This window comes from Passer domesticus, chromosome 7 (genome assembly GCF_036417665.1).
Source record: "Passer domesticus isolate bPasDom1 chromosome 7, bPasDom1.hap1, whole genome shotgun sequence".
Taxonomy (NCBI): Eukaryota; Metazoa; Chordata; class Aves; order Passeriformes; family Passeridae; genus Passer; species Passer domesticus.
The window spans coordinates 54,223,556-54,236,172 of NC_087480.1; the positions used below are offsets into that span (position 1 = coordinate 54,223,556).

At 51.2% G+C, this 12,617-nt stretch overlaps 1 protein-coding gene across 1 annotated transcript; it reads left to right on the plus strand.

Annotated features, from left to right (window-relative positions):
- The first annotated feature begins 140 nt into the window (after positions 1–140).
- LOC135305284 (cytochrome P450 4B1-like) lies at positions 141–12,416 on the plus strand. Its single transcript, XM_064428783.1, has 12 exons — positions 141–982; positions 4,803–4,947; positions 5,606–5,650; positions 6,240–6,367; positions 7,884–8,008; positions 8,124–8,275; positions 8,877–8,983; positions 9,455–9,645; positions 10,118–10,251; positions 10,411–10,475; positions 10,683–10,765; positions 11,675–12,416. Exons 1-12 carry the CDS (start codon positions 479–481, stop codon positions 11,841–11,843), a joined length of 1,848 nt encoding a protein of 615 aa, XP_064284853.1. The 5' UTR covers positions 141–478; the 3' UTR covers positions 11,844–12,416.
- The last annotated feature ends 201 nt before the right edge of the window (positions 12,417–12,617 follow it).

Below are 12,617 nucleotides of genomic sequence, written 5' to 3' on the forward strand. Positions count from 1 at the left end.
CGCCCCGCCCGCGCCATGGCCGCTCGGGCCGCGCCGCGCCCGCCTGCCAGCAAGCCGCGCTCCCACTGGCCGCCGCGGGACCGCCCCGCGCGGGCCGCCGGGCGCGGGCAGGGCCGCGGGTTCGAGTCCCGCCCCCGGCGGGTGGGACGGGCGCGGAAGGGGGCGGTGAGGCGCGGCGGGGCCCGCTCGGTGCCCGCCGGGCTCGCAGAGATAGCGGTGGCCGGGAAGCGGTGTTGCCCGGCCGTGCCAAAGTCGCCACACTATCCGGCCCTCGGCTGACGCGCGGCATCGGCAGCCCGGCGCGGTGCGGCATTCCCCCCGCTCCCCGCCCGGAGATGCTGTCCCCGCCGGCGCTGGATGCGGCTCACAGCGCCGGCAGCGGGGAGGGAGACAGGGAAGGAGAGCGGGAGGTGTCAGCCAGGATGCGGATGGGAATGGGTGGAGATGAGGGTGAAAGCTCGTGAGGCAGGAATAGGCGATGAAGACCTCGGGAGGAGGAATCCCAGGGCACGCTCCTTCCCTGTCTCTTCAGCCTGAGGTCGCGGCGCGGAGCCAGCCCGTGCCGGCGGGAGGGACTCGGGGCGGGCAGCAGCTCCCAGCCGGTGCGGCGGCGAGCGCGGCGTTCCCGCGGGATGCTCCCTTCCCTCCCTTGCCCTTCCCTTCCCTCCCAACAAGCGCTGCCGTGATTTGGCAGCCGCTCGGACTCTGGACCTGCCTCTCCGCCCCGCATTGGCTGCCGCGGCCGGTGCCGCCGGGGCGCTGGGGACACCGCAGGCAGCGGCTGGCGGCTCTCGCCGGGACCATGAAGCTCCTGTGGCTGGGCGTGGATGTCTCCAGGGTTCTGCACCTGGCCGCCGTGTTCTGCCTGACCTGCGTGCTGCTGAAAGCCATCCAGCTGTTCCACCGGCGGCGGGAGCTGCTCCGGGCGCTGGCCGACTTCCCCGGGCACCCGACCCACTGGCTCTTCGGCCACGTCCACGAGGTGCGGGAGAGCCGGGGCTGCGCTGCCGGGGCGCGGGGAGTGCGGGAGCAGCTTTCCCGAGGGGCTGGGAGTGCTGCTGCTGGGACTTGTCCCCCTGGTCCGGGAGAATTGCTGGGCGGGTGAGGCGTGGGCATCCCTTTTCCCAGCCAGAGCAACGTGCTTTCCCTGCCTGTGATGCCTAGCGAGCGCATGGCTCACGCAGAGCTCCGCAGGCTGCTGCAGGCTGCACGGTGGAAAAGGGTGGTGGCCGGCTCGCCAGTCAAGAGGGAGGCAACACAGTGTGGCATGGGCAAGGTCGTGCCGGGGTGTGAGCCGGCATCGGTGCTGGAGGGAGCAGAGCCGCACTGCTCTGTCTCCGCTGTCACCTCTGTCCCTGACAGCCGGGGCAGGGCCCTGCAGCTCTCCCTGCGGCGCTGAGCTCATGAGATGCTGAGCTGAGCTCGCTGCTCCCGATATCCACAGGCACGTTCTCTCCCCTGCCAGCTTGCCTCGGCCTCGTGGCCAGGTGAACCTGGCAATTGATCGTTCCGAGCCACTTTTCAGGCACAAAACACATCGCAGGCATTGCATCCAGCACAGGGCCGTGGATCTTCTTACAATTGCATTTAAGGTCATGAGTAACTAAACCCACGTGCATAGGCGAGCCTTGTTCTGGCCACTGGTGTCATGGATTATTATTTCCCGAGGTGTGCACTTGCCCACACAGATCACCACGGCTGCCTTGGCAAACGGATTTTCACAACTCATCAGCAGCCTCACGAGTTTGCCTGATGTAAAAGGTTTTTCCATATGTGCTAAAGGCTGCCTAAAATAATCTTGCCCTCTACTGGGCTCTGCTGATGTCCTGCCACATTAAATAGCTGGCACCCTGAAAAGTGTCTGGGAAATCAGGAGGAGACCTCACAGGACTTGTCTCTGTGCTGTGGCACTGCCAGTTTTGCTGTGCTGGACAGGACAAGCAGTATTTTGGCAATGTAAGCATGAAGATGGGCCAGTTCAAAGCTTTGTTACACTGCCAGTTAGACTTTAAAACTGCAATTAAATAAATTCTTCTGTTTGTTAGTTGTGGCTATTTGTCCTGGAAGGAAATTTAACCATTTGTGCCAATCACTTGCTGTCATCATGCCTAGGTTGCTCATGCCTCAATTTTTACCCCAGACAATGTTTGTATGAGAATTCCTTTTTTGAAGATTTAATAATTTGCTGATTAACGCTGCTGAATTCCCCAAAGCCTAACAGTTCATCGAGCCAGCAAAGAAACTGGCAATGCTCTGGCAATTCAACACGCCGAATACAAAGTTTGCACACACCTCGAGGAGGACCTGTGAGCTGTATTCAGGGAGAGCACTGACATTTCCAGTTCTGCTGATTTAACTGTTTGCCAGTTTTGATCCAGGCCAGTTTATAAGCTCAAACGTATTTGTCATGCTCTGGGTGGATCTCCTGGGAATACGTCACTTTGTTTTAAAGCATTCTCTGGGTGTTAGTCTCTGCTTATCCAAATCACTCAGTAGAAATGGCGTTAAAATATCAGGAAGAGGTTGTGTAGAGCTGTTCAGTCTCACTGCAGCAGCACGACTTAGTTAAACCCAGACTGCCAGCCCTGAGCTGACCAAAGTGACTTCCCATGCCTGGGGTTGGTGGCAAGCAGAGGAGAGCAGGGTCACTGCCCTGCTGGCCCAGGGAGGGTGTCAGTCCCTCGGCAGCCCTTTGTCCACTTCTGCCCTGTGTGTGGAGGAGCCAGACCCCTCTGGCTGCAGGCAGCACACCCTTGTGCTCAGATTTCAGCTCCTGTCTTTGCTCTTGCATTTGCTATCAGTGTGTAGTCATTAAAATGCCCTTAAGCCTCTTCCCGGATGCTTTTAGTGTTGGATCAATTTCAAAACTTGCATTTCAGCATGAGATTAGGCAATTACCTTTCTTTCTTAGACCCAAGTGGGGTTTATACTTTTCAAGCCCTCAGGGGAAGAAGTAGCAGTAATGGTCTTTCATGCAGAGCCGGGTAGCTAGAGCCATGATTAAGGCATGAAAGCTTTCTATTCCTCTGCAGCTCACAGAACTTTACACCCTCTGCTCCAGGAGTGCTTGGTGCAGCAGGTTACTCACCTTGAGGGTAACCTCTCCTCTCAAATAAACCCATTCAACCCTCTGCCAGCACAGGGATGGTTCTTGATAGGCTAAGCCAAGCGTGCTGCTCCAAAACAAGGGTGGATGCCAAGGCTTCTAGGATTAGGACTTCTGCCAGCAAGACTTGCTCAGCATCTCCCAGTTACTTTCCATTATGTTTATTGTGATTCACAACAGGAGAAGCACAGGCAGCTGTATCAAAGGGAATTTCACATGTTCAGGTGTCACTTAGATAAAGGCACTGTGCCAAAGACTGCTTCTGCTGACATTTGCTGAAGAGGTGGGTGCTGAGGAGAGCTGCCTCCTTTTGCTCCACAACTTGATCTCTGAAGTCAGAGAAATTGATGGTTCTATTTATTAAGTTCAAAATCCTGAACTTGAGTAAGTGAAGTTGAGCTTTCTGTAATAACTGGTTGCAGTTCATAATTCTGCTGAATGTGGGAGACACATGGGATGTGCTGCAGGGATGCCCCAGCTTGTGAGGAAGGGGGTCTCAGTCTTGGAGCTGAACCTGGATATGCCTCTGGCAGATATCCTATCCAAGACAAGCCACACATGGCTGAATATTTGATGTGGGTGATTATTTGAGTATGAGCCATGTCCTGGGTTGAGAAACACCAGCCAGACTAAAAGCTGAGCTGAGATAACTCAGCACTAAAGCAACTGAGCAAATATCACTTGATGCAGCCAACTGGGTGACTTTGAGGCTGATTTCTGCACCAGTATGCTGATTTAATTAATCTTCAAGTTTCAAGTCAAAGCAGCAGCTATGTCAGACCTAGGTTACCAAAATCCTTCCCCTGCATATTGGCCCAGAGTAGTTTCTCTTCTAAGAAAAAATAATCTTACATGGTTTAGTCTCTGTGGTTTTCTTCCTCTGCCTGTGATTGTGGTTCTTTCCACTTGTTCTTTGTCTTTTTTCTGTACATAACAACACCAACTGTAAAAGCAATAAAGCAGAGATTACTTTGGAGTGAACCTGCCACTGCTGCTGATATGAAAGCTGGTGCTCATGCTGCTTCTCAGATTGCAGCTTTCAAGGACAGGAGATACGTCTTTCTAAGAGCACCAGTTCTTCCTTGCCTGTAAAATTCAACTCCCAGCTATCAATGAATTCTTAATGTAATGTTATTAACCAGTGTTTCCTTCTCTCTGTGATCCATTGGTGACTTTGAACTAATTCTGTTCAGTTTTTCATGGACACTGGCCCTCTCCACCAAAATGTCTGGGGGGGGGGTGTTGTTCCCCACAGCTGCACTGGGGCAGACCCAGCAGTGGTGCTGTTGGCTGCTCTATTTTCTCCCAGCTGCAGCATGCTGATTGCTCAGCCATGTGCAAGTGAGAATGTAGTTTGCATGCTACAAAATGCAGATGCTGTCTTCTATGGGGTGGCCGTGGAAAAAGAGCAGATAACACATATGAGCTGATAGGCACCACCATGGTTCCTAAGGATGTTCTCTAGCTTAAGGTCAAGTGATAAGGAAGAATTATTTTATAGGAGCTTTAAAAGTAGCAAATATCTCTACTTCCCATGCTTTGAAAACATGGAGGAAAAACATCTTGTTTATCCTCATCTGGTTTTGCTCTCAGAAAGACATTGAGCTTTTTAAGACAGTGTATTGGGAGATTACATATTTATTTTTTTTCCCTCCAAATCTGTATATTCTCTCTCTTTTTTCTTCTCCTGAACTAGTTTCTCAAGGAGGAAGAGATGCTGGACAAGTCAGAGCTCTGGTCACAGAAGTACTCACATGCTCACCCTGTGTGGTTTGGGAGTTTCTCAGCATTTCTGGTTGTCTCTGATCCCGACTATGCCAAGGTTCTGTTGGGCAGAGGAGGTGAGAGATTATGGCTTCAGCTGGGGAGCAGCAACCCTAGCCTGTAGATTTCCCATGCCAGCATCAAAATTTACAGCAAGGCAGTTTCACAGAGAGGTTTTATTGCAGAAATCATCTAAAGGTGTGGAGAGATACCACTCCTTCGTGCTGTGCCCTGGGTGCTTCAGGCACAGGGCTGCAGGGCTGACCTGACTCCAAATCCATTGCTGGAAAAGCAGACTTCCTCAAGTGCTCCTTGAAATTTAACTACTCAGTGGCTGATCCCAGCAAGGAGAAGACACTTGGGAGATTTTTTCTAGGTTCAGAGTTTTGGCTCCTACTGTAGAGAAGTATCTTTAGTGGATTGAGTAGACAAGGTGCTGAACAGTAATGTCTGAGAGGGTTAATCATTTATCACACTGCACAGACTTTGGACTACCAATATTGTTGTTTTTTCCAGTGTGAGCATCTGCTTTTATATGTATTTATTGCTGCTGGCAAAGACAAAGTTGTTTTGTGTTTAAATACTGGGAGTTCTGCAGGGATGCCACTGATTTTGCTTCATACCCAACCAAAAGTGAGAGCCCAGAGGGAGCTTTCAGCTGCAAACCTGAATTCATGCTATTGAAACATTTACCATTTTATTTTCTTTCTTTATTTATTTTTTTTTTAATTACAGATCCCAAGGATAACATCAGCTATAAACACCTTGTCCCATGGATTGGTATGTATTCCCAGGGCTTTGCCTGCAAGGAATGATTCTGAAGTTAGTCAAAATCATTGCTATAAATAAACAGCATTGCACCTTTCCTTGATAGAGTTATAGGTAAAAGCTTCCTGAAATTATTACATTTACTGAAAAAGGTGCTAAGTAGTTCTATTTATTTTCAAGGAAGGAAAGTTGAGACATAACATATGTACACATATGTTATATATATATATATATGTGTAACATGTAACATATGTTACGTATGTAACATATGTAAGTACAAATACTTACATGTCCATAGGTAGCAAAGACTGGTGATGGGGGAAGCTTAAATTCATTGTAAGACTGGTGAAAAATGTATATGCTGTTCTGAATTTCTCTTTTCCAGTAGTGTTGGTGCTTCCTCTCAGAGACACCACTGTGCCATTTTGGTGAGCAGGGCTTTGCTCAGCTCTGGGAACTCTGATGGCAGCATTTGGAAATACCCTCTCACAGCAGCTCAGATAACAGATTTAATCACACTCTGTGCGGGCTGAGGCTGTGTCTGCAGGCAGCTGAGAGCAGCCTGTACCCAGCAAAACATGCCTTGCCTGTGTTTCCCCAGGGAATGGGTTGCTGATCTTACATGGGCCCAAGTGGCACCAACACAGAAAACTCCTGACCCCAGGGTTCCATTATGACGTCTTGAAGCCATACGTGGCCCTGATGGCAGAATCTACAAACGTGATGCTGGTAGGACTCATGATGTTCCTCTCTCTGCCCTGTTTGCTTTTCCCCATCCTGTCTGGTTAGGAGGTAAATGCTGGAGCAGCGTTTTCTTTATCTGGTAATTGTAAGGACACGCTGTGTCCTGGTGGTCATTCTTTCTGAGTCACCCCAAATCCCTGCCCTTGAGCTGGGAGGCGTGAGCATCCCTTGGAAGGGGTGGGCAGGTTGAGCCTCCCTGCAATGACACTGTCCCTGGTACTGTCTTGGGATCTGTGGCTGAGATTCCAGGATTGATGTTACTGCCATCCCATGCATGATCTCAGTTCCAACAGCAATTTCTTATAGGGTGTTTGTCTAAATAAAGAATTGAGGTAAATTAATGTTCATAATAAATCTGCCAAAAATAAAGGCTGGAGCAGAGCTGTAGTGTTACCTAAGGTTAAAGGGTATTATTTGCTGTCAGCATACCCATGACTGGACTGCAATCCCTGCCATGGCTCATAAACAGTAAAAATGCACTGTTCTTCACTCCACTGCTGCTGGGCAGGATGGAAACCAGTAGGAATTACAGGAGAAGGGCACCAGGCTTTGTGCATGTGAACTGGAGGAGTCTGGATGCTGGATCTGTTCCTTCTCCTTCACCTCCCTCACTCCAACCTCCCTGGCAGCTTCACATAGATCCTGGCTGGATTCCTCCTGCTGGCCCAGGGAGCAGCCAGGAGCCGGGGGCTGGAGAGCCAGGAGAGCTTTTGGAAGGCTCAGGAGTGCCTGGGAGTTTGGAATTCCTTGTGCACAGCGCCAATTGTGTGAGCCCGTGCCACCAGGTGGCAATCGTTGCATGTGCTACGGACGTGCATCTGTCCCCATAAGCCTGGTTTGGTGCTGTGGAGCTCTGATGTCACCGTGCTCCTCCCTCCCCTCCCTTTCTCAGCTTGGAAGTCCGCTCGTTCCTTACAGCCTCGAGGGGACAGAGGATTCATCATCACTTCATGTCTGCTGGGGAAGAGAGGCAGGATTTATCGTTTCTCTAGGGGTGCCCTGTGCGAAGGGTTGAGCAAGAGCTCCTGTATTACTTGCTGGCAAAACACACTGGCACAGAGATCATGTGACAGAAAAAAACCTTGCTCCAAAGTTTGTGTCTTGGGCACAAAGCTCAAATGTGCTCAAGAAGGCACCCAGTGAAGCCCAATGCCAGCATTTGCTGCTCCTGTACAGAAAAACACACTCTATCCTAAGAAAGATTTGGGTAACTCGCCATCACCCAGAAATGCACCTGTCCTGGGCTTCTTCAGGGTACTCTTGCCTCAGAATGGGCTGTAGCCAGGCTTACCACCACCAGGATCCAAGAACAGCAGCTGCCTGAGGCAAATCTCATATTAACCATCCCACTTTTGACTTCTCTTCTCTGGGATTTTGCTGGCAACTAGCAAAAATTTCTGTGGGATGGATCTCTATCTGAGCACTCATTTAACTAGGGGGTGACTGCAGACCATGCAGAGCTGCCCCTTGTCTTCTCATTTCTGTCTCCTTTGTGCCCTAGGATAAGTGGGAAAAGCTAATAGCAGATGGGAAGCCAGTGGAGCTCTTTGAGCACGTCAGCTTGATGACTCTTGATAGCATCATGAAATGTGCCTTCAGTTGTCACAGCAACTGCCAGACCAGCAGGTCAGTGCTGGCTGCCCCAAACCCTGGCAGGAAGTTTGCAGCTCAGAAGGGAAATGGGCAAATTGCATGTCACTGTGCTCCCAAATTTACAAGCTTCCTATTCCCCTCTCTCCAGGAAAAACGCCTACATCCAGGCTGTCTACGACCTCTGCCACATGGTGCACCAGCGCCTCCGCATCTTCCCCTACCACAATGACATCATTTACTGGCTCAGCCCCCATGGGTTTCAGTTCAGGAAGGCCTGCAGGATCGCTCATGACCACACAGGTATTCCCTGCTGGCATTCTCTGCCAAAACTTTGGACAGAGGCAGTCAGATTTTCTTCTTGCCTGTGCAGTGAACCCTGCCCAGAGCTCAGAGCTGAGATCCAAGCAGGGCATCAGCTTGCAGCAGTGATCTGATCTAGAAAAGAAGCAAAGGGGTCTCTCAGCTCCTGGATCATTAAACTGGACTAATGGAGGAATTGCCCTCTGGAAATGCTCCTGTAAAATGGCCAATGGTGAGACAAGGAATGGGCGTTGCAGGCAACACCAGTGCAAGGAATGATTTTCCATTTCAAGCCAGGTGTGATTTAAATGCATGAGGGGTGTGTAAAGTAGGCTGAGAAGTCCATGGTGACCAAAGAAAAGGATGCCAATATCTATGGCGTTTGTTGCCATGCTGCTGAAAAAGCCAAAGTGCCTGGGATGCGCAAGCACGGGTCAAATGCATCGTGGACTGAGCAGTGCTCACTCCTTGGGTGAGGTTTGCATTCAAACCACAAAGTTTGAGATGAGTTTTTGAGATGCAAAACTTTGAGTTTTGCATTCAAAGTTTTGCAGCTTGGCATCTCCTGGTTCTGCTGAACCTTTAACCCTTTCTCCCCCAGACAAGGTGATCCATGAGCGAAAGGAATCCCTTAAAGATGAACGGGAATTTGAAAAGATCCAGAAGAAGAGACATTTGGATTTCTTGGACATTCTGCTGTGTGCCAAAGTGAGTGGCAAGGAGTGTTTGTGTGGCAGGTCACAGAGTGCAAAAGCAAGTCAGTCTTTGCAGGAGTGCCACAAGCCACCATAGACCCTCAGGACTGCACTAGCCATTTAAAAAAATTAGCCCTGTCCCACAGTTGAAGAGAGGCCAAGGTGATCCAGTTTTCCATTGTTGAAGTGTTGACAATGTATTTTTGGATATACAGAATGCAGAGGAATTCTGTAGTCCTGGTGGTTTAATATGGGGGCGTAAAGAGATTTAAAAGTGAAGAGAAAGGAGCTCTGAATTCAGTGTAAACAGACATTCATTTTGTTTACATGTATCCCACAGGCATCATCACACCCCTTTTGCAATAGCTGAAAGAATATAATAGCCCCTACTGGGATATTTACATATTTATATATATATGTGTGTGTGTTACTGTAATATATATTTTATATGTATGGGCCACTGAGAGTGTCTCTGGACTGTTAGGATGAGAATGGAGCTGCACTGTCCGATGAGGACCTGCGTGCTGAGGTGGACACCTTCATGTTTGAGGGCCACGACACCACAGCCAGTGGCATCTCCTGGCTCCTCTACTGCCTGGCAATCCACCCTGAGCACCAGCAGCTCTGCAGGGAGGAGATCCAGGGCATCCTGGGGGACCGGGAGACAATCCAGTGGTAAGGGTGCACCATTTCCTCTGCTGGTCACTCTTTTCCTATCGCTGCCGTTTCCAAGTGAGCGATGCCTTCGAGGCTCAAAAGCTGGGGGTGCTAAAGGTTGCTGCATGCACAGGGACTTCACAAATCCTTCAGTTAATTCTGTCCCCCTGGAAGGGACATTCTGGATGCCATCCCAAGTCCTGGGCCACCAGCACTGCTCTTTGCTCTCTCCTATTTTCTCACCACAGGACATCAGAGATGTGCTTTTCACTTTTCTCTGTCACTTTGCACTTGAGCTTGTTCAGTGGTTGTTTGGGTTGTTCAGCCTGGCGCTGATGGCAGCATTTGGAAATACCCTGGGCATTGGCTGGGCATTGTGGGTCCCTCTGTTCTCTTGCAGTCTGCTCAGGGGCTGCAAGGCTGTGGGTGAAGGGGCCTCCCAGCACAGGCAGTGGGGGGACTGTGGGGCTCAGCCTGCCTGTCCCAACAGGGAGGACCTGGGCAAGATGACTTACAGCACCATGTGCATCAAGGAGAGCCTGCGCCTTTACCCCCCCGTGCCGGGCGTGTCCCGGCAGCTCAGCAAACCCGTCACCTTCCCCGACGGACGCACTCTGCCCGAAGGTCTGTAGATCCCATTCCTGCAAATCCCATTCCTGCACACAGCTCTGCTCTCAGGCACCAGCTGCATCCTCGCTGGCACACATGCTCAGGCAGGGCTGTGCAGATGTTGGCTTGTTTCTTTGTCAGTGAGCCCTTTTCTCCTCCTCAATTGTTTTCCAGGCAGCATCACTGCAATAAGCATTTACCTCATTCACAGAAACCCTGAAGTATGGAAAGATCCTTTGGTGAGTTTTCTTTTGATCTGCTAATAATTCTTTCCCTTTGTGATGTGCCTCTTCCCATGTACCCTTCACCTATTAGCAGCAGAGCGTAATTGTCTCTCTACAATGGGGTTCTTCATAAATGAAGGAGTGTCACATTTCTCAAGAAACCAGTTAGTACCGTGTTATTTAAATAGTCACTTTTTCTTGCTGCATGTTCTTCATTTCCAGGTGTTTGACCCTTTGCGTTTTTCCCCAGAGAATGTCTCTGGCAGGCACTCTCATGCCTTTCTGCCTTTTTCTGCTGGAATGAGGTAAAGGGAATTAACACTGAAGGAGTAGTGGGCAGAGACTGCCCAGGGGGTGCCCCGCAGTCCTGGTCCTGCAGAATTACATAGTTAAACAGTTAAATGGGGATATAAGTGTTTGTGCAACAGAGGAGTTCTGATACCAGCAGGCAAAATGGGAAGGCAGCATTGCCAAGCCCCTTCTGGGGACAGGGAACTGGGTCCAAAAGCTGTGGAACATCCTGCTGGCATCCTGCAGGGAGCCTGCAGCATTCTGAGCTCACCTGCTCTCCTTTCCTTGATGCAGAGACCCCACACTACCCTCTTGCCCTTTGATTCTCCCCTTTCCCCCTCCTCCCAATCCTTCCCTTTGCCCTGTGCTGACTCCTTCAAGGCAAACACCTTGCAGACCTTCCCTGCTTGGAGACCCACCACCTCATCCCTGCTGGCCTGTCCTTTGGCTTCCCCATCTCCCTCCTTCTCCCTGCTCACTGACCACACAGTGAGCTCCTGATGTTCCTCTCAATTCCTCCTGCTCAGCCCATGCCCCTGGGGCCCCCTGAGCTGCAGAGGGGGAGGATGTGTGCTGGTGTGGGAGGGCTGGGATGGGCTGTGGGGTTTGCTGTGGGATGGGCTGTGGGGTTTGCTGTGGGATGGAGCTGTGTGGGATGGGCTGTGTGGGATGGGCTGTGGGGTTTGCTGTGCCCAGCATGGGGATGGAGCTGTGTGGGATGGTCTGTGGGGTTTGCTGTGCTCAGCACAGGGATGGAGCTGTGTGGGATGGAACTGTGTGGGATGGGCTGTGGGGTTTGCTGTGGGATGAGCTGTGGGGTTTGCTGTGCCCAGCACAGGGATGGAGCTGTGTGGGATGGGCTGTGGGGTTTGCTGTGCCCAGCACAGGGGTGGAGCTGGCTGAGCCGCTCCGTTTCCCCGCAGGAATTGCATCGGGCAGCAGTTTGCCATGAACGAGATGAAGGTGGCGCTGGCTCTGACCCTGCTGCGCTTTGAGCTCTTGCCCGACCCTGCCACGCCTCCCCTCAAAATAACTCGGATCATCCTTCGCTCCAAGAACGGGATTCACCTGTATTTAAAGAAAATCTGCTGATGCTGGAAAACATCCTGCCTTCACCAGCGGGAGGGACCAGGCAGATGACGGACGGTGTTTCTCTGGGGTAGAGGTGCAGGGCAGGATTTGGGGATGAGGATTCCTGATTTCTGTGCTTCGTCCATCACCTGAAAGCCCTTTTCAGGCGAGGCCCAGGTGGCTGGAATGCCACTGCACAGACCCTTCTGCTCCAGGGCACTGATCTGAGAGCAGCCAGGCACGGCCACGCTCTCTGTCCCCTTGCACTGCCATAAGGGCGGGCCTGGCCTGCTCTGGGAACAACTGCAGGCCCCACCAGCCTCCTTCTTACCAAATCCTGCCTTCACACTCGTGCCCTGGCCAAATCTGTGACCATTTCCAGCCCTGCTCCGTCATCAGCACCTTCCTCAGTGCCTAGAGGTCAGTCCTGCTCTCCTGCAGTGGGACAGCCTGGGACAGACCTCTGTCTCACTTCTTACACTCAGTGGGCCTATAATTTGTTGAAAGCACTGATTGTAATTTGGGCTCTGAAATCGTGCCCAAACTGCAAAATATTCTCTAATTTTTGTCTTAATAAACCAACTTTTCCTGCAACAGCAGCTGTGTTGTTTGTATTGCTGGTGCTTGCCTGCTTCATCACAAACACAGTGTAAAACTCCTTTAGAAATGGAAGATGTGGAGAGGAAGCTCATGAGCAACAAGAGACCTCCCTGGACAGGCCAGGAAGCTGCCTGTGGGTCTCCAGCCAACACAGCATCTCCTTCCATGGGCAACTCTTTAACAGGGGTCCAATAA

What these genes read in the sequence shown, in the direction of transcription:
- LOC135305284 (XM_064428783.1), top strand. Translation starts at nt 479, where the DNA reads ATGAAGACCTCGGGAGGAGGAATCCCAGGGCACGCTCCTTCCCTGTCT. An exon ending in ACACCTTGTCCCATGGATTG is followed by an intron (nt 5,651 to 6,239) that starts GTATGTATTCCC and finishes GTGTTTCCCCAG; the next exon opens with GGAATGGGTTGCTGATCTTA. An exon ending in GATCGCTCATGACCACACAG is followed by an intron (nt 8,276 to 8,876) that starts GTATTCCCTGCT and finishes TTTCTCCCCCAG; the next exon opens with ACAAGGTGATCCATGAGCGA.